Source organism: Cornus florida, unplaced genomic scaffold (assembly GCF_030987335.1).
Source record: "Cornus florida cultivar Cherokee Brave unplaced genomic scaffold, ASM3098733v1 CherokeeBrave_3.0.0_Hap2_Chr06, whole genome shotgun sequence".
In the NCBI taxonomy this organism is placed as follows: Eukaryota; Viridiplantae; Streptophyta; class Magnoliopsida; order Cornales; family Cornaceae; genus Cornus; species Cornus florida.
This window is the reverse complement of record NW_026775576.1, coordinates 105,441,807-105,469,764: the sequence shown is the minus strand read 5'-3', so window position 1 is coordinate 105,469,764 and position 27,958 is coordinate 105,441,807. Positions and strand designations below refer to the sequence as shown.

The following is a 27,958-nucleotide window of genomic DNA, read 5'->3' as shown; positions in this document are numbered from 1 at the left end:
TAACTGTAACGGGCTGAGTGTTTTGTAATCTGACCCAAAAGTTTAAATTACTAGGTGAGGCTAACACTCAACCCATATATACCCATTTCACTTCCCATACTGATTCGTTGTGAGACAAAACTCTCCTTGTAAAACTTAGTTGGCAGAGCGTTTAGCTCTCTGAGTGGATGTACCCGTATTTGAATTAACTAATTAAAAATTAAAATAAAAAAAGACCCAATATGTTGTCAAATAGTGGAAATGTTTGGGCCGAATGGTAAATAACATATACTACGTAATCATATGACTTACGTGGCACATATTGCTCAGACTCCGTCACCGAATGAACTCGTGAAAAGTTGCAGCGGAGAAGATCTTCGCCCCAAAACTCAATTTCAAACTCACTCTCTCTCACTTTTGAAGATCAATCCAATCAGCAATTGTTGCACTTTCAGCTACCAAGAACCCTAGTTGTTTCTGTGCTCATCTTCGTTTTCGTCTCTCGGGTACTCCATCTCTATACTTGTATGTATATGATAAATTTGATAATAATGAAATCCATTTCACTGCTTATAATGGTTCAAAATTTTGTTATCAAAGTGTATTGAATGTAATTAATTATTGGAACGATTAGATTAGCCCATATTCTTTCGGATTAGCTGTGTTGAACTCATAAAATTGACCTATCTGCATATGTATTTAATTGGTAAAGGATCATCGGCTTATGCGCAATTTTTTTTTCTGTTTTCCCTTCCCTGTTTGTGATTCTATCTTATGCACAAATTTATAGAATGCTACTATTGTGCATACATGCACAATATATATCTTGATACATGCATGCATAAATGTATCTACATACATACATACATACATACATATATATATGTATATATATATAAAATTAATGTTTCTTTACTGAAATTGAAGGTCCATGGATGGTAGTGCTGTTGGTAATAGGACTACTCCAGCTGAAGATGATGAGATCAGCCCTTGTAATATGCAAATCTTGGAATTTGATATAGAAGTTCCTTCTCTTGATAATGGACAATCCAGTGACTTTTTAGAAGAGCAACTGAACTCAGTTGAGGTACCTGAACTTGGCATGGAGTTTGATTCTGATGATCAAGCATACGATTTTTATTGTAGATATGCTAGACTGAATGGGTTTGCTGTTAACAATGGTAAGGTAAATGGGGATATGGGACAAAGGAGGTTTACTTGTTCTAAAGGAGGTTTTATGCAAAAAGATGATAGAGATATTAATGGGAAGAAGCATCAAAATGAAACTAGAACCAGTTGCTTGGCGCAAATGATCATTTCTCGTCAAGCCAATGGGAAGTATATTATTGCACAGTTCGAAGCTAACCATAATCATGAGGTTGAAATCTTAAATAGGGCTAGTAGTTTACCGCCGCAGAGGAGTTCACCTGTTTCTCAAGAAGCTAAGAATACTTTTGTGAAACAACAGAGATCTGACTTTGAGTGTGTTGGAGGACAAGTTGAAGGTCATGAGGATTGTAGTTATATTCCTATAGATTGTAAAAGTTACTTACATTCCAGAAGGATGACAGAAATGAATGAAGTAGAGGCAAATTGTTTGTTGGATTATCTTCACAGGCGGCAATTAGAAGATCCATCTTTCTATTATGCAGTACAATTTGACATCAACAATCACTTAACCAACATATTTTGGGCTGACACCCAAATGATGGTGGACTACGTCCACTTTGGTGATGTGATTTTCTTTGATACAACTTACAGAACAAGCAAAAATAGTCAGCCATTTGCACCATTTGTTGGTGTGAATCATCATATTCAGACAGTGTTCTTTGGTGCTGCACTTTTGTATGATGAAACATTGGAATCTTTTGAGTGGCTATTTCGAACTTTTGTGGCTGCAATGTCTGGACAAAAGCCAAAGATTATTCTCACAGATGAAGATGCAACCATTGATAAAGCAGTTAAATCGGTGTTACCAGAAACATGTCATCAAATATGTGTTTGGCAGATTTACCAGAATGCTCTTATATACCTTAGCCATGCATTTAATGGTCCAGGCTCTTTTGCCAAAGATTTCAGTAGTTGCATCTATGATTATGAAGATGAGGAAGACTTCATTCATGCATGGAAGGAAATGTTGACCATGTACAATCTTCAACAAAATGAATGGTTGATGAAGATATATAAGGAAAGGTCGAGATGGGCTACTGCCTGTGCAAGTCATGTGTTTTATGCTGACGTGGAAGGCACACGACTAAGTGAAGGTTTCAGGAGAAGCTTCAAAGATTACATGATGCCTAACCTCAACATGTTGCAATTTTTGGGGCACTTTGAAAGGGCAGTGGCTGACCAGCGTTGGAAAGAATTGGAGGCAAGCTATGACATTTTTGAGCAGTTGCCAATGTTGATGGGAAATGTGATTATGCTGAAGCATGTGAGGGATGTTTATACACCAAAAGTTTTTGAAGTCTTTCAGCGAGAATATGAGAAGTGTCTGAATCTCATTGTTAACCAATGTAATTCAAGCACATCATTATTTGAGTACAAGGTAAGCATATATGGGCAATCTCGAGCATGCACGGTAAAATTTAATTCATCAAATGATACAGTTGTTTGTAACTGTATGAAGTTTGAGTTTGATGGAATTTTGTGTAGTCATGCTATAAAAGTGCTAGACCAAAGGAATATTAAAGTGGTTCCAACTCAATACATATTGAAGAGGTGGACAAAAGATGCAAGGGTTGGAAGTTTAACAGACAATTATAGATGCATCGTACAAGAGGACCAAATGCTGTCTGCAGCAAACCTTTTCAAAATGTTATGCTGTAAGGCAGCTAGAATAGCAACTATGGCTTCTGAATCCGAAGAAGCTTATCAACATGTCAAAGGACGGTTTGATTATATGATGCAAGTGCTAGAAAACATCTCCAAGATAAAGCCATATAAGAGTACTCAGGTACTAAGATGATATTTCATTTTGGCATTCTGTGGCATCTGTGATAATTGATTGGATGATCTGTTTTTACGATTATATTGTATATACTTCTGTTTGGTGTTAGTTCTAGTTCAAAACATGTTGGTATTGGTTTTTAACTGTAGTCACATGTTTAACATTATATACTTACGAGTCTTAAGAAACCTATTTAATTGTTTGCATTTTTGCAAATTTTACTTATATTTCCAATTATCTGTAGATGTGTGGGTGTGTATTGGTTAGATTTTCCATCAAGTAATTATTAGTTTTGCTTCACAAAATTGTCTGATTGGAATTTCTGGCTGTTCTGTGATTCCAATTCCAATGTGAAAGATTTCAGCCAAAAATATTGTGCCAAATGGCGTATTCTTGCTAACTCACAATGTTCCTCCTTCCTATTTGCTATTCCAATTTGATGTGTTTGCTAACACTTCATTTAGGTACAGTGAATTAAACAGTACTGTATTATGTACAATAACTATGACAGTGTGACTCTATTATAAACTAGTAATATCTAATAGTTCCTCTTCATTTCATCATATTACTTGATCACAATCTTTAATATTGTATGCTTAAACAGCCTGCAGACGACTCTGGACTTGTTGATGAGAGAGAAGAACTGTCTCTTGGAGATGAAAATGATTCAGCTAGAAATTCTTCAATGGCCACATACAATCTTAACATCTCAAGCAACCTTGTAAATTCGGCTGAACTTTTGATGCTGCACAATGATGACATAATGAGAAAAACTCCTGAAAGGAGTTCTGGGCTGGAGACCATCTCCACCAGGAAGATGTGCACAGCATGCAAGTCCACAGTGTCCTCAACATGGCGATATGGCCCGAAGGGCCCAAGGGTAAATTTCTTGTATATAATAAAGATTGTTAGTACCATATATTTTGGTGCAGGACCTTTCATATACTATATATGTGATTAGTTCTAACTTCATATTGTGTGGTAGAACAGTTGATAAATGACTTATGTATTAAATAGTTACAGCCTTCTTATACCTTGATTGAGAAATTACATATTCGCTTGAGCTAGCTTGAGGAATATGACTTAGAGCTGAAAAGTTGGAAAAATGAGATCAAACCAAACTTAACCTTGAACATATACTTCTTAATGCTTGATTTTCATTTTTATCAAAGAGATCCTTAGATTGATTCTTTGGGGTTGTCAACGTGATCATTGAGGTACATTTATTGGAGACTTTGTCATTGTTTTGAATGGGCCCTCCAGGTGCAGTTATTACTTCCATCATTAATGTTTTCTTTTTTGGGTTTTCAGCTTTGTGGTGTTTACTTTACTCATGTGCAACATCATGTAAACAAAGTGGTTCACTGGCTCATGATTTAAAGTGACACTCAACCTATAATTGGGCAGTGTTTCTTCCAACAGAACTTCCAGAACATATGTTATAAGCTCATACCATGTTGTCTTTGATTGAATGACTGTGATTTTTTTACAGAGATGAACTCTATCTCAAAGAGAAAAGAGAAAGAGCACTAAAGAAACTCAGAAATAAGCTGGAGCTTAAATTTCACACGTGTTGCCAACTACAAGAAAGAGGAAGAAGTAAAACAAAAAATTGAAAATACTAAGCACCACATGAAAGTAATTAGAAAAGAAGAACCGAAAGCTATGGTGGCATGAACTCTCCACAATTGCTTTCCCAAATCACTGCACCCAATTTCCTAAGAATTTTTTAGAAGATAATGATTTTGCTATTTTTCAATGGTTTGTAACTGGCTTCTAACATGGTGATTCTATATTTTGCCTTTAATTTCAGACCCTTTGCAATGCTTGCGGACTCCGATACAAGAAGGAACATATGAAGCTACGGGAAACTGCACTACCCCTTTCAAAACCCAGTTGTGATCTAGCAAAAAGAAGAAAATCCTCTACAAAAGAGTTCTAAATCATTCCTGTATATTCAAATGACACTTTTTCCTTTTAAACTGCTTTTCTAATGACTTTATAAAATTTGCTCTCTCTCTCTGATTTTTGTTAATCTAAGAAGGTGAGGTGCTTTGACGATCAACTTTTATATTCTGCAATCAGTGTCACTGGCATATTCATAACATTCAATCACACAGTTATATTTAATCTAAATACTGAACTATGTTTCTTTCATTGTTTTTTTATTTCTCGAAATATGTTAGACTGTAATATGGGGGACGATTGCATTCATTTGTTACTATGCTCTTCTTTATCTTAAAATGTGGCCAATTGGTCAGGTAGAAACTATTATGGGAAGATGTATCCCAACTGCAAGGGCTTTCTGGTTATTTCAGTTGAGGGAGACAGACAAACAGATGCTTTTGTGGCTCTTGCAAAAGGGTTTTTTCATCATAATTACTAAATCAAGTGTGAATTGTGGAAACCGAGGGACCTGAAACAAGGGGAAGTTCGCAAGAAGGAAACCACTAAATCGTGTTAGGGAACTGAACTAGGAAGTGGATAGCAATATTTAGAAATAATTTGCAGGTGTGGTTCCCTGTGGATGACGAAGTATGTACAGGTAAGGTGATGGTCTTACGTGCATTCTGCTAATGTGGAAACCAAGACAGTCTTACGAGGGATAGAATGGTCGTAATGGAAAAGATCAGGGAATCCCAACTTGGATCTCAAGATGAACGCTAGCGGCATGCTTAATACATGCAAGTCGATTTCCTTTGGCTTTTTATTATAGTGTCACTCAATGAGGTGTGTTTTTATCATATTCTGAAAGGGTCACACATGGATTTACGTAAAACATGGAGATATGGTGTATGTGTAGTAGGAAAGGGAAAGTATGAGTCATTTAGAAGCTTGACAAAACAGTGTCTATTACTTCATCTCTTTTAATGAGGAAAGGTTTATAAGAGCCTAATAGCTTTTTTTATGTGTGCGCCTGTGTGAAGACTGATCATTGAGTTTAAATCTTTTCCAACTTGAAGCCTAATTAGTCTACAAATCTTAAAATATTATATTATTGTTAATATGAGAAATATTTGAAGTGCGTTTTTATATTTTTGTGAGAGCTAATATTTAATAGTTGTGGCAGTACAATTTTAGGAAGAATGTATGCTTCTGCTTATTATGCTTTTGATACCCTAAACAGTTGCACTACTTCTTCTTCTTCTTCTCCTTTTTTTTTTTATATATTTTTTTTCATTTTCAGTTGGGTAACGATTCCACCTTTGTTGATAGAGTTTTGTGTATCATAATTGTGATTTTTGCAGAATAAATGTTGATTTTATTCATTATAATGTTTGTGAGACAGCTATAGGGCTGGAAACAGAGAGTTCTATTACTGGAAGAGAACAAAGACTCATAAAGCTGCAATTATTCCTTTTCTATTTATACGTGAAATGCCATAAAAATATTTCTCTGCATAATATTGATAAATGACAATGTGTTCTCATGTTGGCTTCCTGTTCCTCAGGTCAATAGATGGTGGAATCGGCATAAAGGCCTAAAGGACAGATTGCTGCTGGATAACACACTACCAAGTTGAAACATCGAGGTGCAAGAACTACATGTAGGTTGAACAGGTACAAACCCATGTGCTCTGTGTCCCTCTTTAGGTAAAAGACAAAGAATTAACTATAAGGGTGGTAGTCTATGTTGTAATGATAAATGCAATGGGGTGCTTCAGATTGAGCTAATTTAAAAGCTCAGTAATGTGTTGGTAAGGAAGTGCTTTTGGAGATCTGGTTAGGAGACTGATCAGATTTATGCTCCCTTTGCCATGAAGGATGGAAATATTTAAAGGAGAGAAAAAATGTTGGTTGTAAGAAGTATATTTAGGAAAGGAAGAATTGCTTCCCGTTGTTTGGTTGAGTAGGATTGTAGGAAGGAAATGAGGAAAAAAGGAAAAGGCTATCGAGTAATTTGACTATTATACCTTGGAAGAGTAAAAAATTCAAGTCTTCAGTGGCAAAATAATCGTAAGAGGAGGAAAGATGTTTCCCTGCTCTTTTCTGCCACCTTTGGACAATTGCCCAATGGTGAGAAGAAGAGGAAAGATGCTTCCCTCCTCTTTTCCGCCATTTCTGGACATGCCCAACGGTGGGCTTAAAGGGAGAGCTCCTCTTTCGTCCCTCCTATTCCCTTTTCCTCTCCTCTCTACCAGACGGGAACCTCTTCTCTGCTTCCCCTTTCTCCCATCCCTTTTCCCTGCATTCTTCTCACCTACTGTTAGAGAATGTTGCTCAACTCCAAAATACGAGGAAAGAATGGTGGTTGTGGAACTTGTCATGGATCTTCCACCTATAGGTGTGGAATTTGTGGGCCATCCTCAAGTCAGGAGACTCCTGGGGAGAAACGACTAAATTTGAGGTGAGGAAAGGGATCCTGTGATGGTTTTCCTTTTCTGAAATATCTGAACTCTTCATCCTAGGTAGTGAAAAGAATGCAAAGGTAATTTATTAATTGAACAGGAGGAAAAGCGGAGCAGTTTTAGCCCTCCTCTTTTGGGGGAACTTCTAATGTTGATAGGTGACGTTGGTGGATTTTTTAAATGTCTTCAGAAATACAGGATGTGGAGTAGTCGGGGGTAATAGTGTATTTTTTGACAAGGAATTGGTGTATGAAACATCTTCCTCCATTACAATAGAACTCTTCAAAATTTTAGCTCTTGTTTTTGTAATCAGAGGTTTTCTTCTTGTAATCTTATTATTGTTTTTCAAAAAAATTTAGGATCCTTGGTTGGCATTCTTTGCTATAATATTTGTCATTTGATTGTCTGGCCATATTTTCTTCGGTTTCTCGACTCCAAATCATGATAAGGGAAAACTTTAGTTATGAAACCTCTACTATTGGTTTCTTTTATGAAGTTGAATTTTTTCTTGGAAAAACAACAATCTGTTACAAGAGCATAAAAAAGTAACAAACTCTAGTGTTACGGGTGTTCTCTTCATGTTGAACACACATTTGTAAGTGAGGAACAAAATTTCATTAACAGGTTAATGATGGTAGAAAATGAGGGATACCCTCATAATACATGTCTAAAAAAACCATTTCCACTACAAATTAAAGTCACAAAAAAACAACAGAAAGAAACCATGAAAGCTTTTGACTACAAGTCAAAACACAATTCCTACCAAAAAGACAAAAAAATCATGAAAGTTTTTTTACTACAAGTCAAAACACAATTCCTACCAACTGTATCTATTTTGTTGAAGTGATATCTATTTTGTTTGTGTTAATAGAGTTCCTACCAATTGTATTAGGTCCGGGGAATGAAGGTTTCATAGTCCAGCACAGGAAAAAGGGCAAAAATGTGGCATGGAAGGATTGAATGAGATGCTCGTTGGAGTGGAATGAAGATGGAAACGGGTAGCGCCCGCAACACAAAAAACCCCACGGGACCGGGACCGGGACATCCGCTTTCCGACACCAAAAAGCATATTGGTATGACACGCGGCCTGATTAATAGGCGCAATGACTCTCTTGTGACTAGCACCTCTATAAATAGAGCACGCGATTGATCATCAAGGGCCCAGCCATCTAGGACTTCAAAGTTGAAGTCAACATGCGTCCGAGAAATCTAACAAACATAAATTGCAATAAGCTCATCCTTGCAACTGCAAAACAAAATAAAAAACATAAAAAAGAAGAGTTTGGGACAAAGAAAATTATAATTAGGTGTTACTCATCAGTAGCAATGAAAGCCAAAATCTAAAAAATGGTATAGTTGCAACTTCCACATCTTGAGAAAAAAAAAAAAAAAACACTACGGCTGTTATTTTCCCCAAGGAGTTTGATGAACTTCTGCACTTCCAATGATATTGGATTTCCAAGGAAAATATATTTTATTAGGTTTCAAATCAAGTTGAGGAGGATTGTGATTGATAACTCTGTCAAACTTTTTTTAGAATCATTTCATACAAATTTAAGAAATGTTTTTTAATATTAAATTAAAGAATTATCATAAAATAACACTCCTAATGTTTCAGGTGTGCCTATCTAGAGATGACCACGAGTTGGGGAATGACCGACTGATACATACAAAGTTAGACATCGGCTGATCAGAAAGAATTCAAAGATAGGCACGTCTGAACTGTTTTGGTTATTCACTTGGACCGATTTTGTTGATAAAATAAACATTACGAGTAATGTACCTATTTAATTTCCGACGCTACTCAATCCAAAGAACTCTTTAATACAATTGAAGGAAAAATAATAAGAACCATTAATTAGTGTTAATACCAAGCTCTTGCAAGATGTACTTTTAGAAACCGTAATAACTTTAGTGCATAGAAGATCTTTGTTTGTAAGCAACACAAACAATTTCGGAGATGGTGGACTTGCACTCCATCACCGAGATGAATTCAAATAATTTGTCATTGGAAGAAAATAAGATGTTATCATACGATCCAACAATATAAAATATTCTTGCAAGAAAAAAATGCAAGAGAAAAAGATAAAGAGTTACCTGAAGACTAAGACGACATCTCCGTATCCCTTGAACAGAGATCAAAACCCAATCCAAACTCCAAAAGATACAGAACTGGTCTTGCAAAGATCCTAGCAAAATATTTCACTATTTTGTGTTATTTTACTAACAAAAAGAAAGAGAATTGAATGGATGAGGAACGTTGCTGGCGAAAAGAGAGAGAGAGAGAGAGAGAGGGAGAGAGTTGTGTCGCATGAGGAACGGCCGACCTTATATTCTCATATGGGCTTAAACTTTTTTAACTGGAGAATGGTAATACAAATGAGCCTTCAAGTTAACGAGTTTGTTCACGAGCCTAATGAGCCGAGTTCAATGTAACTCAAGCTCGTCTCATTTATTAAACGAGCTTAAAAATTGAGCTCGAGTTCGGCTCGTTTACTAAATGAACGAGACCGAGTTAAACTTTTAACGAGTTGAGCCCGAACTGTTCATGAACAATTCGATTCATTTGCAGCCTTACAACTAACTAAATTTTGCCAATAAATATAAATATAGATGTAAATGTGTTAATATAGATAAAAAGCAAATGTAATACAATGGTACAAGATCCGTTATGTGTTTTTTTTCCCTACAAGATCAGTTATGTTACTAACGTATAAAGCCAACGGACCAGGGTCTAATCTTATCTAAAATTAAAGTGAGAAGAAGAAGTGTGAAAATATGTAATGTCTCAACAAAAATAACTTGTTGAAAATTGATGGGCAAGTTATTTCTTTTAGGTTTTATTATTTTTTCTTTGTATGACAACCAGGGCCGGCCCTGAGATTCCAAATATTTTGAGCGGCCGTAGGCAAACTTTCAAATGTGAGGTCCTTAAGTTTCACACGCACAAAAAGAAATATAAGAGTGCAAAATTTTCACAAGAAGTTTTCAAATTCTATAGCTAATATAATTGTGTGCCTATGCATTGTGCATAAGACAACTAATTAATAACTATAAATTTATCACCACCAACAATAACTATAAATCTATTACCGCCAATAAATAATTGTGCATCTATGCAGTGTGCTTAAGACAACTAACTAATAACTATAAATTTTTATCACCACCAATAAATAATTGTGTGCCTTTGCAGTTTGCATATGACAACTAACTAATAACTATAAATCTATCACCACCAATAAATAATTGTGCACTAACTAGCTAACTAATAACAATAAATCTATCAATTAAAGAACTAATAACAATAAATCTATCAATTAAAGAGGGCGAAATTTTCACGGGCACAAAAAAATTTATAAGATTGTGGAATTTTCATTAATATGAGATGATAAGAACATAAAATATATTAATGTTGAAAACACGCAAATGAAAACGGTCTTGGTGCTTTAAAAAAAAGCACGATCCAGTTTACATCGAAAAATTAAAAGGAAATATTCAACACAACTTAGTCACAAAAATTAAAATTCAACTTTATATCAAACAAACCAAATAGCTAAATTAAATTATTTTTTAAAAAAAAATAAAAATTGAAGAGAACAGTTTACTAGTTTAAACATGGAATGAAATTCGAAATCATAAAAGTTCTAAAAATTCAAACCTCAATGAGGTTGCATGTGGTCAGCCACCAGGGTATACCAAGAACTTTATACCCTTTTTCTTGCTTTCCATACAAAAAGCTGGCTACTGATTCAAAAAAGGGACATTCTTGAACATTACAAGCAACAGAGACACTTATTATTATTTTTTAAAATTTATATTTTCATTTTTTAGACACTGATTATTCTCCATGCAAATTTTTTTTTTTTTAATAAAAAAAATCGAAATCTGAATCGATTTATGATACAATTAACATAAAAAGGATGGAGAATCAAACAGAAACAATAATAACTAAGCATTGCCGATCATACACTAAATATAATATAAAATAAAATCTAAAATCAAACAGTTTGATCGAATCAAACGAACCAAAGTTAGAACAAATCAAATGATGAGATGAACGAAAGAAAGAAACATATATAAAAGATCGATTCATGAAAAAGGAGAGAGAAGAGAGAGAGAGAGGATGAACATACCTTGTTACCTGCGCCTGAGGCGATAGCGGAGGCTGCGGAGTGTCGAAGCAGATTGTGTCGTCTGAAAATCTTGCCCCTAACTTAATTTTTTTGTTTTTTTGTTTTTTTTTTTTAGTTTTTCCATCCCCTATGGGCCTCAAAATTTGAAGCCCTCTAAAATTTGAGGCCCAAGGCGACCAAGATTTGCCCTAACTTAAATTTTTTATTTTTTTTCCCATCCCCTATGGGCCTCAAACCAAGGCGACCGTCTTGGTCGACTTGGGCCGGGGCCGGCCCTGATGACAACCAAACACTATATATATATATATATATATATATATATATATATATATTATTTTGACCATTTAAAAAATGAGATTATTATTTTTTATCTAATATTGTAAGTAAGTTAAGAATTCTAAGTTTTCATAAATCAGTACTTCACTCTTTCTTTTTTCTTTTTATAAAAAAAATACTTTAATACTCCTGATATATTAAGATATGACTCACTCAACTAAATACATTTTTACAAAATCACTTATGCACGAAAGTATTTTTTTTTAATGTCTTTCATAAAATGAAATCAACACATAATATCATGCATCAATTCCATCAAATGTGCAATATAACAAGGGTGTGTGCTTTACTTGAGAGAAGGGAAGGAAAAAATAAAAAGTCCACCAACAGTATCCACCATGAATGGGCCAAGCCGGACCCGTAATTTGGATCCATCATAAGGGTAAAAATGCCATTTCCAAAGGTGCCAAACAGCTTCAACAGTCCCACCTGTTCTCTGTTTCGGCATTTCCAACGCTCCGAGTAGTGAAGAACCAACTTCGATTTCATCGAAACAACACCACACACATTTGCATATTTTGTATTCCGTAATATATAAGAATGTATATATATATACATACAACTCTCTTTCTCTCTCTCACTTCTGTTCTGTCCTAACCCTTCTCTTGAAAAAACCTCGCAGATAGTCCCGAGGAAAGCCGAGCCTCGGCGAAGAGTTTCAACTCGCTCAACTTTCAGGCACCACAAAGGTGAGCTTTAGATTCAACTATATACATTTTCATATGTGTATATGTATAATTATATGTGTAGAGATAAATGTTTGTAATCATATAAAAGATCAGCTTATAATTTTTGCATTTGGTGAATATACGGCTTATATTTGGTGCATTAATTTTAGGAATCAAAGTTGTGTATCATTGGAGTACTGCTTCTGATTTTACAAAAATAATAATAATAATCATTTTGATAGATTTTAGAGGGAGTGGATTGCATTTAGTAGAGAATTTGTGTCTCTTCATTGTTTATATTTCAAATTTATTACCATACATATTTATGCATTGATATATTCACTGCTAGTATGCTACAACTCAGTCTGAACTCAATATTCCTCAATAATTTCCATATTTGTTGTGAATTTGCTGTGTTTTCAATGTTGGCTCTGTGGTTAAATATCAGAAATTTGCTGAAGCTCTCAAACTTGAGCTTTGACTATGTAAAATTATTATTTTGTAACTTAATTTGTGGAACTAAATATATTGATTGTCAAGAAGTTACTTCAATTTTATGGGGAAACTATGACTGGTAAATGCAGAAAATGATTTCTTTAGATAACTTGCTGCTAAAATGATTTCTGGTAAATGCATATATATATATATATATATATATATATTGCCAAGGTATTTCAATTTTATTATTAATCTTAAGTTGAACTAAAACCTGCTTCTTCAGAGTTTCTTTTTATTAATGGTCTTCTTGTTCACATAGCTAGATATCTTTTCAATAGTCTGTAGATGTCTTTTACACATCTAATACTATGTAACAGATCAAATATCATCGTGTGGTATGCAAATTTTGCTAGTACGTGTCGTCATTTTGAAACCAAATATGACATTCTAGTCATAGGTTCATTACTGTTGTGTGTTTCAAAACACTTTATATCAAACAAAACCATTTCTGGGGTTCGAAATTGGAAAAGGAAGCGACTCTGAACTTTGTTTGCCATTCTTTTATTTTTTAAATATTCACTGTATAGAGAAAGGAGAAGAAACGTTCTTAAAATAACAGTGAAATTTCTTTATATTCAATAAATTATTTAATAGATGTTATTTTGCCAATGTTTGTTTATGTTCAAATGTTGGACCTGTATCTCCTCAATTATCTGGGGCCTCACTGGGTGATGACTCTTTTTTATTGTACCAGATTATAGGTGGTTGTTTTTTGTTGTTTTTTAGATCGGTAATATTAGACTTATATGGTGGAATGAATTTATCTTTCTGTGTCTGCAATTGTCTATTGATGAAGCATAAGCATGTTCACTGGCAAATTCTGGTGCTAAAGCTGCTGGCCTTTGAAAACCACTGTGAAGGAGACAACTTTTGTGGTTACTTTGATCCTCTGAGACAGGAGTGCTGCTCATAATCAGGCGGTCAACGCTGTAATTGTAGACCAGGGTATATATTACGTTGTGGCCCTTGAGTAAAGTCCCTATGCTAGCTAATATTGCTGCCTATAATTTGGCCCAATGTGCATACACCTGTGATGTTTCATGGTAAATCCATTTTGCGTCCCAGATCACCCTTGTAAACACACACACACACACACACACACACACACATAGAGAGAGAGAGGGAGAAGCAGGTTTCATCTTCATTTAGGGATTAATTAACACTTTGGGAGATCTTAGAGAGGAAATTTGGTGTATTTCTTGTCAAATTATGTTTAGTAGAATGTTTGAATCATGGGATGTTCAAAAATATTAATCTTATTGTAAATTGTTCTACTATGAATCTTACTTGATGATTTTTTTTTTTCCTTTCCCAATCTAATATATATATATATATATGTATGTATGTATGTATTATCCTTTTCAATTAAATTCTTTAAGAATTTTCCCTCTTTTTTTTTTTTTTTTTCCCCCCCTTAATTTCCCTTGCAGATTCTATTATTCTTATTTGGTAAAAGTTAACGTACTGGAAAATGGCAGCAACTGCAACTCCTGCCATGCACATAACAACAAATCCCTGCATTTATTCTTCTCGTGAAGTTTATAAGTCAGGCAATGCAATTTTTAGTACCAATAGTAAAAAGGCATCTTGGATGAGGCTTGCAAGCACTTCTCGCATATCATCAACGCAGCCATTTTTCCAGAGTTTCATGTCCACTGCTGTAAAACTTGAAAAAGTTGTTACAAAAGCATTATCTGAATCAAGTGACAGCAAACCTGTCTCCGGATTGCCAATTGATTTGAGAGGTCAAATAACTTCTTTTATTCTTTTTCAATAAATGTTGATGTTATAATATATTTCTTTTCGAAAGGTCTTGGGTTGTGTTATGATTGTAACTTAGCCCCTTTTGTTTCTTTATTCTCAGTAGCATCCTAATAATTACTCTTCCTTGATTACTTCTTTCTTTATGGCAGTCCACAATTACTGTGGGAAAATGCTACTTTTGCAGCCATGCTTGATTTTGATATCTAGAACCTTAATTTTTATGCTCAAAACTGTGATTCATCTATCAGTTTCAATTTTGTTGGTGCTAATAAGTCATTCTCCTATCCTTGGAGTTTTGCTATTCATCTCAACTGATAAGCATTGGTCAAGAATCATTAATTATTGAAGGTTAGAATTATGTATAGTTCGTAACTAGTTGCACCCAACATCAATGTGAGCAAAATGTCCTTTACACCATGAAGTGTCAAATAAATGGCAACTAACTGACAGGTGATAAGATGGTAAAAAATAATGGAAGAACGATATGTGAATTGAACATACAGGTAAAGAACTCCTATATCTGTCAGGTTTTTATTGTCTTATTGTAGTTATCAGACATATATATATGTGTAAAAAAGAAAGAAAAATAAAAAGGAAAAGGCTTATAAGTGCTGGATGCCACAGCTGTTGCAACATCTTTCCTCCCTACGACCAAAGAAACAGATAATGAGAGGACAAATGAGGATCTAGGGCAAGAAATTTGGAATAGTTATACAACTTCATTGTAAATAAGACATTTTCAATTCATATAAAACCTCTACTAAAGTTTGACTTATAAAAAAAAAAATTAAATAAGAAATAAAAACTAAATTTTGATTCTCATCTTTAACAATAGGAAGAGCGAGTGATGAATTCTTGACAACTATGGACTTTGTTGACATTAGGAACGCTATTTGCAGGTAAAAGGGCATTTATTGCTGGTATAGCTGATGATAATGGATATGGATGGGCGATAGCAAAATCTCTTGCTGCTGCAGGTGCTGAGATTCTCGTTGGTACATGGGTGCCTGTATGTGAATTGGTCTAACTGTTTTACTGCTCCTGTAATTTCAAAAATCTCAAATTCTGAAAAGATCATGCTCGGTTCCTAATAAGTTTGTATGTTAGGCACTGAACATTTTTGAGACCAGTTTACGACGTGGGAAATTTGATGAATCACGCATGTAAGCATGGCTTTGGTGTTTACTCATTATTATCACGTTTGATGTTTCCTAACCGTCTTTATATATTGGAACTTAATGTTTCAGGTTGCCAGATGGTTCTTTGATGGAGATTACAAAAGTGTATCCACTGGATGCAGTTTATGACTGTCCTGAGGATGTACCTGAAGATGTGAGTAGAAAATTTACTACATGGTTCTGGAATAGACATTAAGAAGTAAAATGTATCCTTGGTAAAATCAATTTATGTAATCTGGTGCAGGTAAAAACAAACAAACGCTATTCAGGGTCATCAAATTGGACTGTTCAGGTATCAGTTTTTTTTTATTTTTAATTTTCCTCCAAAACTTTCATCCTTTTGCTGCAGAGTGAAAATGAATATTGTTCAACAAAATGTTGCATTTTTGTGAAATAAAGAAATTAATAAAAACATCGATACATCAAATATCATTAACTTATAATCTGTAAGTAACTTGGACATGAGTGGCAAACCACTATGCATGATGATACTATGTTGGCTTATGAATCGCTGTGGATATATGCAGTGGCGTAGCCAGAAATTTTCTTCAGTGGGGGCAATATTTAATAGCAATAATATATATATATATATATATAATTTTTAGCAAAACAATATATGTAAAAATTAAAACATTGATTCATAATATTTCTATTCAGTACATTCACAACGATTTTTCACATTATTCATTGTTGTTTCAAAATTTAATTCATTGAATTAAATATACTAAAAAAAATTTAAATTCAATGAATCAAAAATAAGATATGAAAAAGAAAATAACTAAGTTACCTAATTGTTCTAATATATCACATATGTAAAAAAATAAAAATAAATAAAAAACCATGATAATCAAATCTAACCTTATAAGTTATAACAAGATAATTCAATCCATCAGAAATTTTGATAGAGTTGAATATGTGAATTCATTGATTTGGGCTGCAAATAAAAAAAAAAAAAAAAAAAAATTCTAACTTTTATTTAGAGAATAATAATTAATAACACAATTACACAAACTAAATTTTGAAAGAACAATAAGTCCTAAAATAATTTTGATAATAATAACGAATAATTTTTCTAATTAAAATTATAATATCAAATAATAATAGTAAAATTTAGATGATAAAAAATATATATCAGATTACCTGTCTGCTGCACTACATTGAGTCTCTGTCTACTGGTAATTCCGCTTACTCTGTTTGAATTGTGGAAAATGTTTGAAGACTGAAGATGTAATGAAAATAATCTATTTGTTTGTGTAAAGTCAAAAGTATGATAGAATATCTTGATAAAATTATTATTATTATTATTATTTGGAAAGTGGAAAAGAATATATTATTTTGGGAAAGTGAAAAAAAATATTATATTATCTGATAGATAACCGTGAATGAGATTTTAGTTATATATATACAGTATATATACGTGCACTGTCAAATATTAGAGGTTTTTGGTTTTATATATATATATATATATATATATACACGTGGATTGTCAAATTTTAGAGGGGACAATTATATAAATATAAAAAAAATTCCATATAAAATTTTAAAAAAATTAAAATTTCAGTGGGGGCAACTACCCCCACTTGTCCCTCTGTGGCTACGCCACTGGATATATGATGTTAATATAATAGTTAAACCTAGAATAAACGAGATCAGAAAATTGGAATTTAAGTGGTTTCTGTCTATACCTTTTGGGTTGTGTGAAATTGTGTTACTTCCAACTCATACCTGTTAAAGACTTATGAGTTCCCTTAAGTTGTAAGTTGTTAAGAACCATCTACTTTAAAAGCCTAATATGGTATCGAAGCGTATGTCATGTGTTCAAACCTCACTGTCACCCTAATTTAAAATTGAAAACACGCGTTGGACCAAAAGAAGGCCACACGTGTGTAGGCACGGACCCACAATAGGAACAGTGGGTATTTTTTATTTTTGCCTTTTATACTTTAAATTTTTGGGAAATTATGAATATTGTCCCACTAAAATTACAATTCTCCCCCATTAGAATTCTTTAGTCCGCCCCCCCCCCCCCTCACAAAATTTTTGGGTCTGTCATTGCACGTGAGGGGGCGTGTTGAAGAATTTAAATATTTAAGTTATATCCTCTCTAATAGCTTAAGCTGTTAAGTAGATGGTGGTCAACTTGGTATCAGAGCCAAAACGTCTCTAGTTCAAACCTCACCGTCACCCTAAAAATTAAAATTGAAAGCACGCGTTGGACCAAAAGAATGCCACACGTGAATGGACATGTTGAAGAATTTAAATATTAAAGTTATACCTCTAACAACTTAATCTTTTAGAGTAGATGGTTGTTAACATGGTATTAGAGCAGGGTAGGTCCTGTGTTCAATCCCCACCATCGCCCTGATTTAAAATTGAAAACATGTCACCTTGATTTAAAATTGAAAACACATGTTGGACTAAAAGGTCACACATGAGGAGAGGTGTGTCAAAGGATTTAAATATTTAACTTACACCCTCTCTAATAGCTTAAGCTTTTAGGGTTCACTTGGGATTTATTTGCCAGTGGAGAGAGAGAAAATAAAGATATAAAAAAAATTTGCACTTTGGACCTTGGAAGGTATAGCAATCAAGGTAGCAGATAAGCACTGCAAAAATGTTAATCTATAATTTATGAAGAAAAAAAACATGTTAATCTATTAGTTATAATGGCTTCGCAGGAAGTTGTCGAATCTGTGAAACAGGACTTTGGCAGCATTGACATCCTTGTGCACTCACTTGCCAATGGACCAGAGGTGAAGTACTCTTCAGTTCTTTTCCTGTTTTTTCGCTTCTTTTTTTGGTGGTGATGGGGGAGGCGGGTGGAGAATACTGTTTCACCAACTTCATTGTCAAACACTTTGCAGGTCAGTAAACCTCTGTTGGAGACATCAAGATACGGATATCTTACCGCTGTGTCTGCATCTAGTTATTCCTTCATTTCTTTACTCAGGCATTTCATTCCAATAATGAATCCAGGCGCGTTTCTCTCACAATCTAATTTTTTATTCTAAATCATTTGGCTATCATTAATTTTAAACAAGAAAATCAGATTGTGACCGGCCAACAATTCTGCTGCCTAGAAGTTTGAGCTTGGGTTCTAATTACAGGTGGTGCTTCAATTTCTCTGACATACATTGCTTCTGAAAGGATCATTCCAGGGTACATCCACCTTTGCTTTCATTATTCAACTGGATCATGATTGCATCTGTAAGCATTATCTAGGAATGGATTTGACTGATAAAACTGTTTTACACGCAGATATGGTGGAGGAATGAGTTCAGCAAAGGCTGCTCTAGAGAGTGACACAAGAGTAAGTTTTTCTTCTCGAATTCTTTTTGATGGAATGAATTTAGTGTTCCTTCAACTTCCATTATATGTGATGGATCGTTGCATTTCTATTGCTGATGAAGGTGCTGGCTTTTGAAGCTGGAAGAAAACACAAAATCAGAGTCAACACAATATCTGCAGGTATTAAGTTTGAACTAATGATTTGACGGTGTTAGTAAGGATATTTATGTTCATGGAATTTTTTCGTGCCAGGATGTTTATTGCAGTCATCAGTGTGACTGACTTTTCTTCCATATTCTAAGAGGAAGATTTTAGTGAGGAAACTAGAACTACTAGAATGATTCTTATATGTGCTGCATATTCCAATAGACAGATCATATGATCATCTTGATTTTACAAAGACCTTTTAGAAAATAATTGAGATTGTCAGGGGCTCGCACTATGAACCACACAGTCCAGAGTAAGAATCTGGACATTGATTGAGAGCTCTAATTCACATCATCTCTGTTTCACGATTCACCTGGCTATCAATCACATTCACATTAGTTCACACTTGAACAGCGAAAGCATTACTTTGCCAAAAGCATAATGCATGTAGTGCTATTATCTCCATGCTTTTCAACCAAATGGTGGAATAAGAATAAGCTCCTCTGTACCTTGATGTGCAGTGCTTTGATTGGTCGTTGGGTTGACCAGACATATGCTAGAGGTGATGAGGTGCACTTGAAACACACTACTGAGCTAACAGTTGGTTATCATCTTGGGTTTGGATTTATTTTTTAATCATTTGGCTTCACTTAATCTAAATGAATAAATAAAATATTTTCATTATTTGTGTTTGGTTTCTATCCTGTACCAAATCCAGTTTGCAGATGGGCTTTCTTGCTTCTTTATGATAATATTTAGCTATTTTATATCAGGTCCACTAAGAAGTCGTGCTGCAAAAGCTATTGGTTTTATTGATATGATGATTGACTACTCACTGGAAAATGCACCCTTGCAGAAAGAACTATCTGCAGGTGATTGTTTGGATTCTTTAACAAACTAATTTCTATTCATTATTTTTTGGTGTAATTGAGCAACTTTTTGTGATATTGTATATATAAGCATAAAGAAATATATTTAAATAAACAAGGATAACTCTATCGATAAAGGTTGTTTGATTGCTGCTGTGGCAGCATAAAGCAGCTCAAAGATAAAGCCATTGAAGCAACTGAAAGCGTCCTGGCAATAACACTGCCTATGAAAATGTTAAACCTAAAATATTTGTCCAACATCCAACTAAATGTCATTTTCATATGTCTTGCCATTCTCTCCACTTCTTATGACTACTAACCTTGAAAAATAAATGGAACAGAGGAGGTGGGGAACATTGCTGCCTTCCTTGCATCGCCATTGGCTTCTGCAATTACCGGTGCTGTTGTGTATGTGGACAATGGTCTGAATGCAATGGGAGTGGGGGTCGACAGCCCAGTATTTTCAGATCTTGACATTCCAAAGAACCACTAGAAAGGTAGTGATACAAGTTTTGTGTCAAATGGCTTCTATTGCAAAAAAAAACAAATGTAGTCTTCACCCCTTTATCATATCATTGACTGTATTGTTGAGAATAGCTGCATCGGCATTCCAATTTGTTGCGACGGCAGTCTGCTTATTCTTGTAAGAATAATATGGATAATTTGCCTTTATGTGTGTCTAATAATAGTGTTTGTTATCTATTTCCTTTCCATATCCATAGTAATAACATCATAACAGTTGGTGATATGTGGAGGTTTTGCAACTGGCAATATTTTCATGTATAATTGTTGTTCTGAATGCAACCGTAATAGTGTATACTACATTTAACACATCTATTAACATTGGTTTATTACTATATACAAATTCTTAAATTGACTGGAAAGTAATTCAGAGAAGCTAATTTAATTTTTTTACTTGGGGGCCTAGAATTACAGATGATCACTGTTGTGCGGTAAATTGTGGTCCTCGTAGCCATTATTTAATTGCAATTTTCTTGTGTAATTTTGATGTGTTCAATGCTGCTAATTTTGAAGCCAGTGAAAATTACTAAACCAGTGCTAACAAATCTATTTTTAATGTCAAGATTGGAGAATAAATGCTATTTGATATCTGAGAACATTGTAGGAAAAAATTGTTACCCATATATTGACATGAAGATATATCTTACTTTCTCTTGAGATTAAATCATTAGATTGGATAATAAAGTAATCTATCCACAATTGATATCGTCAAAAAGATGCAAGAATGTTAATAGATAGCATATCTTTTTCTTCTTCCAGTAGTGCCCAAAGGTTCAGAAGCACTGTACTGTTCTATACCTTGGGGGTTGGAGGATACTAGTATTATCTGAAAGGGCCTTGTGAGTTGTGGCCAGTGTTAGTCCTTCCAAAATGGATGGTGAAAGTGGATGGAAAGTAAGCGTGCGTGCGCGCACATGCTATAATTCTAGTAGTCTTAAAGACTATTGATAGCCTTTATATATATATATATATATGTACACTATATGTAGTGTACATATATATAGTGTACATATATATATATATATATAAAGGCTATCAATAGTCTTTAAGACTACTAGAATTATAAAATTCACTTTAGAAAAGGACTATTTAATAGTCATACAATAGAGACGAGCGGATTATTTCGAAGTGTACATATATATATATAAAGGCTATCAATAGTCTTTAAGACTACTAGAATTATAAAATTCACTTTAGAGAAGGACTATTTAATAGTCATACAATAGAGACGAGCAGATTCTTTGGAGCACCATATATAAACAAGAGAATATTTTTTTGGTAGAAAAAAGTCAGGTAAAACATACACAAATATCAGCAAGAATTGAACATAGAACGTTTGTCACTTTCCCGATCATATAGAAGGGAAAACAGAACTAATTAGAACCAAGTGGAATTTGCAAAAATATATACTTGAGACCAAAAGACCTAATGTACTACTCATACGGTCATACCTCCACTTCAACTACATATTTGTGACCAAAAGACCTAATATACTATTCATACCTCCACTGAAACTACATACTCGAGACCAAAAGCTAATATACTATTCACATCAGTGCGACATATGGCTATAGTAATCCCATTTCATCTGAAAGCTTCCGCTTTCCGTTCTGAATGGCAGCAACACTTGCTGCAGAATCATAACCTTCAGGAGAGTCTTCTGTGATCATCTGTTCTTGCAAAACGAGGGCACGGTTCCTGGATAATTTCCTGATGTAAACTGCAGGACATGCTTCTTGAGTTTCATCAGGTGTCGAATACGAATCACTTAATGTTTTCACTTGATTTCTTTGAGGTATCAGCTCATCATGTGTTGAATACGAATCACTTGATATTTTCACTTGATTTCTTTGAGGCATCAGCTCCTCTCCCACAGCAACAGATGCAGTCATCAACTATGAAGTCCATCAGTAACAAATTTTAAAAATGATTCAATCTAATCTATAAATGCAGTAAGACAAGGAATACATACACACGAAGTTTACTCGATTATTCACAAGATTTTTTTTTGGTAAATAAGATTTTATTGAACAAAGATTACACAAACAAGGCCAAGCTAGCCAAACAACCACCTATCAACCAAATAAGAACTAACAAGCAAAGCAACATCTAAAAGAAAGTAAAGGTCGTGATATTGAAATCATTATCAAGGATTTTGAAAAAAGAAAGAAAAGAAAAAATTTATTGGAAAGAAATGATAGTAAAAACACTAAGTAATCAAGTTTTTTCTCCAATACCTTCCAATCCTTGAAGTCAAATCTGAAGATGAAGTGACTGTAAGCAACCTCCCCAGAGACAACTGCATTAGCAGAAGGTGCATTCCTTGGTGCTGATAAACAAATAATAAAGTAAACAAGTTCAAATAGAGATGGACAAGGGAGACAATATGAAATTAAAACATCAATTGTTTGCAAAGGATCTTACAAACTAGATGACAGCCTTTCTCATCCATTGTTATTTCAGCCCTCCCATCTTTGACCAAAAAAGAGAGAGCAAATAAATTTTCCACTGTTTCTGCAAAAGAGATTCTGTTCAAAATTATAATTTCAAGCTTGACCCTTCTGTTCTTCTTTAAAATATCGAACATGGTTGCCATGTTCTTATCAGTTTCACTTCTTCCTTCTGTACCAGAATGATCAAGCTGCGCAATGTATGAAGGACGTCCACGTAATGCATAAAATTACCAAAAATATCATCAAAAGAAAAAGTAAGCATTGATAAAAAATCCATTTCTATATTTCACATGTCAGGTATTTGATGAATTAACATTATAGCACTGAATTAGTTAGTTAGAGCTTAAATTGAATTTTCCTTCCAAGATGTTGGTTCGGTGCTCCCAAACTCATCATATGAGAAGTTTTTTGGTCTTTAAAGTGCAACAAAATCATTTATTGAGAAAATTAATTTTCCACACAATTTCAAATCCACCTTCCATAACAATTCAAAGAACAAAACTCAAATCCATTTTCAGACATGTAGGTTATTGTAAAACCATTAATTTACCTCTTCAGGTCGAGAACTCTGTGTTGGTCTCTCAAGTTTTCGACGAGAAGCAGTCCTCTTCCTTCTCTTGATTTCTGTATTCATAGGCCCAACCCTGCACAAAGAGAGAGCGGTAGACAATAAACTTCAAACCCTATAGTAAAGGGGGAAAAAAAAAAAAAAAAAAAAAAAACCCCAAACAGCGACAATAACTTAAACTCACATTGTGCAACATCCATTGACCCTCTTGAAAATGTGAGAGACTGCAAGACCAATATCCTTCCATTGTACAGAGTCCCTACCATACTCCGCACCACGACTTGCTCCACCTTGTTGCCCATAGGCCCCAAGCAGACCAGTAATGAAATCTGCAGGGGTAAGTCCTTCATTACCATGAGCCTTCACAGAGATAACAACCGAGCTTAAAATGTCCATCAGAGCCTCAGCATCTGCAACTTGTTCCCTCGGTTTGCTTACTGAAAACCAAATCAAGAAACAAAAATATAACTTTCAGAGACTCCTAAATTGGGAGTATTCAAAGGCTCTTGAACCTTTGTAACATACCATATACAAAAACAAATACAGGTGTATACGTTCACGCAAATATCTACATTTATTCAAGCCATCAATGTAATTAATATGATTAATAAAAGATAAAATATTCTTTAATACCCATCTGATGCAAGCTTTCCACTTCATTGAAGATCGATTTAAACTTATCATAATCTGGCCTTGATATACAGTCTCTTTCATCTGCAACAACCAATAATTGTTAATATAAATAAATTAAAATACCATATCCAAATCCTAATTTCATCACTATATGAACATACAAAACCTATATATCATTTAGGAAAAAAAAAAACCTATACATCTATACAGAGATGTACACATTATATGACTGAGTAAACATAAGAAATAAATTCAATAATATATAAGGAATTAGTAATTACCGCTAATGAAATTCTTCACAGCAAGATATCGAGATCGAAGACCTCTGCGCACGGTCACAGTTTCGCCTCGCGAATCGCTCACGCCTGCTTCACCATTCTCCTCTGTGCTTGTTTTTACACCACCACTACTATTACTTTGCTCGATTCTAGTCATATTTCCTTTTTTGGGTGTTCCAAGAACTTGGTAGAAAAAAAAAAAAAAAAAAAAAAAAAAAAAAAAAAAAAAAAAAAACAAGAAATGTGCAGATGATAAACCCTGGAATTCAATCAGTGATTATCCTGGAGATAGAAAAAGAAGAGAGACGTTTGAAATTTGAGAATGAAGCTCTAAAATTTTACTCCTGCTAAGGAACGGTAAATTGCCGCCAAAAAGCCATAAAATTCAAGCGCGTTACTGCCGCTACTTTGTTTCCCGCTTTTTTTTGGGTAGGTTTCCCACAAATTTACTCGAGGCTTCACATAAGCGAAAATTACTAGTGTCTCTCGGCGGCAGTTTGAGATTAAATGCTAATTCAATTAGTGCTATTAGGAGCACTTAATCCATTATTTGAATTTGCAATTAAGAAAAAAATTATTTTAAACTTTGAATTAAATTTTCTCTTATTCTAAATTTAAGTGTAGCTTAAAATAAAATAATTTTTTTATTCATACTGATATCATTTCTCACCAAATGATACACTTTAATTTTTTTAAAATAAATAAATATATATATATATATATCAATTTTTTAAACACGATAGCTTCTTAGAAAGTTAAAAAAATAACTTTTTAATTCAAATATCCTATTGAGGAATATTGTTTACAAAAGGGGATCTCAACCCAATCAAGTATGAAGCGCTTCCTTTAATGCTTCATTGGTAATGAATGAATGGAAAGGTATGAATGATCGATTATACACTTAGGCATTGCATGTCTCTCCATTTTTTTTTTTTGTTTTGGTTGGTTGAGTAGAGACAAATAAAATGAGGTGATATTTTCTATTATTAGCGAGATAGGAAGAGAGAGAGAGATGAGGCCAACTGTAAGGCTGTTCAATTGTGATTTTGGCATTATGCAAGAAGAGGTAAGAAGTATACGTTATTTAGATATTATAATTATAACATTTTACAATTAGAAGTAAGATGCATATATCTGATTCTATTCAGACATCGTAATAACGAAAAAGATGTTTTATAGATATATTTTTTACCGATTCAATACTTGTTATTTTCTTTCTTACTCTTTTTCACAGAGATGAAAATAATGGATAAGAGGGATGCCTAATTCATCCGCCATTCTCTTCCCTCTAGCTTTGTCCATCTCTCCTCTACGCTTTCCCTCCCTCTTTATTTCCTCCAAGCAATTGGAGTGTTAATTATGCAAATATTGAACAAAAGATAAGAAAGCCCCTTAGGTGACTCTTCATTTATATTTTTATCACACTCATAATCGAAATTAGTTTTTGGTGACAAAGAACTAACTTGCTCACTAATCATCACTTTTGGACTATCACCTCAACAAAAACTGTAACTGTAACAACTCACTCCACCACATGGTATGATATTGTCCGCTTTAGACTTGCCCGCGCGATTTTACTCTTGAGCTTCACTCCAAAAGGTCTCATGCCAATTGGAGGTGACACACTTACATATAAGCACTTCACATTTCCTCTACCCAGGCGATGTGGGACTGTGCACCCGTAGCTCGCCAGTGTGGTAACCTGATTGTGTCTTTTGTACCCGCCCACAGCACACCCGCCCACAAGGTCATCACAATCCACCCCCTTTGGAGGCCCGACGTCCCCGTCGGCACACTTCCGGTTGGGTTAGGCTCTGATACCACTTGTAACGACCTACTTCACCACATGGTATGATATTGTCCGCTTTGGGCCTGAGCCCGCACGGTTTTGCTCTTGGGTTTCACCCCAAAAGGCCTCATACCAATTGGAGGTGACTTGTGATGACCTTGTGGGCAGGTGCACGAGACACTATCAGGCTACCACACTGGCGAGTTACGGGTGCACAAGTCCCACATCGCCTAGGTAAAGGAAAGGTGAAGTGCTTATATGTAAGTGCATCATCTCCAATTGGTATGAGGCCTTTTGAGGTAAAGCTCAAGAGTAAAACCGTGCGGGCTCAGGCCCAAAGCAGACAATATCATATCATGTGGTGGAGTGGGTCGTTACAAATGGTATCAGAGCCTGACCCAGCCGGAAGTGTGCCGACAGGGACGTCGGGCCTCCAAGGGGGGTGGATTTTGATGACCTTGTGGACGGGTGTGCGGTGGGCGGGTGCGAGAGACACTGTCAGGCTACTACACTGGCGAGCTATGGGTGCACAGTCTCACATTGTAACGACCCTCACCCTGGCCAGACACAATATTGTAACTATTCCAAGTTAAGCACGCTTAACTACAGAGTTCTGATGGGTGACCCCCTGGGAAGTCTTTGGTCTGGGTGAGCCAAAAGCGGACAAATTTGTGTCTGCCCAGGGTGAGGGTCGTTACAAATGGTATCAGAGCCTGACCCAGCCGGAAGTGTGGTCAACGAGGACGTTGGGCCCCAAAGGGGGGGTGATTGTGGCGACCTTGTGAGCGGGTGTGTGTGAGCGTGTGCAGGAGGCACCAGTAGGCTACCACACTGGGCGAGCTACAGGTGCACACTCCCACATCGTCTGGGTGTGGATGGTGCAAGTGCTATATGTAGATTCAACACCCTTCTATGACACAACGCGTTTTAAAGCCGTAATGGCCGTGAACCCATCAGAACTCTGTAGTTAAGCGTGCTTAACTTGGAGTAATACCAGGATGGGTGACCCCCTGGGAAGTCTCTGGTCTGGGTGAGCAAAAAACGGACAATATTGTGTCTCACCAGGGTGAGGGTCGTTACACACATCGCCTGGGTAGAGGAAAGGTGAAGTGCTTATATGTAAGTGTGTCACCTCCAATTGGTATGAGGCCTTTTGGGGTGAAGCCCAAGAGCAAAACTGTGCGGGCTCAGGCCCAAAGCGAAAAATATCATACCATGTGGTGGAGTGGGTCGTTACAAATGGTATCAGAGTCTGACCCAGCCGGAAGTGTGCCGACGGGGACATCGGGCCTCCAAGAGGGGTGAATTGTGATGACCTTGTGGGCGGGTGCAAGAGACACTGTCAGGCAACCACACTGGTGAGTTACGGGTGCACAAGTTTCACATCGTCTAGGTAGAGGAAAGGTGAAGTGCTTATATATAAGTGCATCATCTCCAATTGGTATGAGGCCTTTTGGGGTAAAGCTCAAGAGCAAAACCGCGCGGGCTCAGGCCCAAAGCGGACAATATCATACCATGTGGTGGAGGGGGTCATTACAAATGGTATTAGAGCCTGAC

The 27,958-nt window shown here is 35.3% G+C and overlaps 3 protein-coding genes and 1 long non-coding RNA gene across 5 annotated transcripts; 2 read left to right on the top strand and 2 right to left on the bottom strand.

Annotated features, from left to right (window-relative positions):
• Positions 1–303: 303 nt before the first annotated feature.
• On the top strand, positions 304–4,964 carry LOC132313650 (protein FAR1-RELATED SEQUENCE 5-like). Of its 2 annotated transcripts, none has more exons than XM_059812525.1 (4): positions 304–485; positions 907–2,935; positions 3,534–3,809; positions 4,743–4,964. In XM_059812525.1, exons 2-4 carry the CDS (start codon positions 911–913, stop codon positions 4,869–4,871), a joined length of 2,430 nt encoding a protein of 809 aa, XP_059668508.1. In that variant the 5' UTR covers positions 304–485; positions 907–910; the 3' UTR covers positions 4,872–4,964. The 2 variants fall into 2 exon arrangements, with proteins under 2 accessions (XP_059668508.1, XP_059668509.1); XM_059812526.1 differs by having other exon boundaries at positions 304–504.
• Positions 4,965–7,910: 2,946 nt separating this feature from the next.
• On the bottom strand, positions 7,911–11,605 carry LOC132313651 (uncharacterized). The gene is made up of 3 exons (XR_009483450.1): positions 11,411–11,605; positions 9,375–9,466; positions 7,911–8,523 (listed from the first exon to the last, which is right to left on the bottom strand). It is a non-coding gene; the product is annotated as an uncharacterized LOC132313651 (long non-coding RNA).
• Positions 11,606–12,210: 605 nt separating this feature from the next.
• LOC132313649 (enoyl-[acyl-carrier-protein] reductase [NADH], chloroplastic-like) lies at positions 12,211–20,860 on the top strand. The gene is made up of 13 exons (XM_059812524.1): positions 12,211–12,435; positions 14,343–14,657; positions 15,576–15,685; positions 15,784–15,839; positions 15,924–16,008; positions 16,099–16,146; positions 18,533–18,607; positions 18,719–18,830; positions 18,962–19,013; positions 19,113–19,164; positions 19,265–19,322; positions 20,063–20,161; positions 20,500–20,860. Exons 2-13 carry the CDS (start codon positions 14,384–14,386, stop codon positions 20,649–20,651), a joined length of 1,173 nt encoding a protein of 390 aa, XP_059668507.1. The 5' UTR covers positions 12,211–12,435; positions 14,343–14,383; the 3' UTR covers positions 20,652–20,860.
• A 1,157-nt stretch (positions 20,861–22,017) lies between these two features.
• On the bottom strand, positions 22,018–24,769 carry LOC132314759 (non-structural maintenance of chromosomes element 4 homolog B-like). Its single transcript, XM_059813581.1, has 8 exons — positions 24,616–24,769; positions 24,335–24,415; positions 23,886–24,138; positions 23,684–23,777; positions 23,105–23,321; positions 22,918–23,009; positions 22,502–22,575; positions 22,018–22,390 (listed from the first exon to the last, which is right to left on the bottom strand). Exons 1-8 carry the CDS (start codon positions 24,767–24,769, stop codon positions 22,249–22,251), a joined length of 1,107 nt encoding a protein of 368 aa, XP_059669564.1. The 3' UTR covers positions 22,018–22,248.
• Positions 24,770–27,958: the final 3,189 nt, after the last annotated feature.

Excerpts from the sequence above, each read along its gene's own strand:
- LOC132313650 (XM_059812525.1), top strand. The coding sequence starts at position 911 with ATGGATGGTAGTGCTGTTGGTAATAGGACTACTCCAGCTGAAGATGAT. Across the intron at positions 2,936-3,533 it reads AGCCATATAAGAGTACTCAG|CCTGCAGACGACTCTGGACT; the intron begins GTACTAAGATGA and ends ATGCTTAAACAG. Across the intron at positions 3,810-4,742 it reads ATGGCCCGAAGGGCCCAAGG|ACCCTTTGCAATGCTTGCGG; the intron begins GTAAATTTCTTG and ends CTTTAATTTCAG.
- LOC132313649 (XM_059812524.1), top strand. The coding sequence starts at position 14,384 with ATGGCAGCAACTGCAACTCCTGCCATGCACATAACAACAAATCCCTGC. Across the intron at positions 18,608-18,718 it reads CACTTGCCAATGGACCAGAG|GTCAGTAAACCTCTGTTGGA; the intron begins GTGAAGTACTCT and ends AACACTTTGCAG. Across the intron at positions 18,831-18,961 it reads CATTCCAATAATGAATCCAG|GTGGTGCTTCAATTTCTCTG; the intron begins GCGCGTTTCTCT and ends TTCTAATTACAG.
- LOC132314759 (XM_059813581.1), bottom strand. The coding sequence starts at position 24,769 with ATGACTAGAATCGAGCAAAGTAATAGTAGTGGTGGTGTAAAAACAAGC. Across the intron at positions 22,576-22,917 it reads TTGACTTCAAGGATTGGAAG|TTGATGACTGCATCTGTTGC; the intron begins GTATTGGAGAAA and ends TGGACTTCATAG. Across the intron at positions 22,391-22,501 it reads GTGAAAATATCAAGTGATTC|GAAATTATCCAGGAACCGTG; the intron begins GTATTCAACACA and ends AGTTTACATCAG.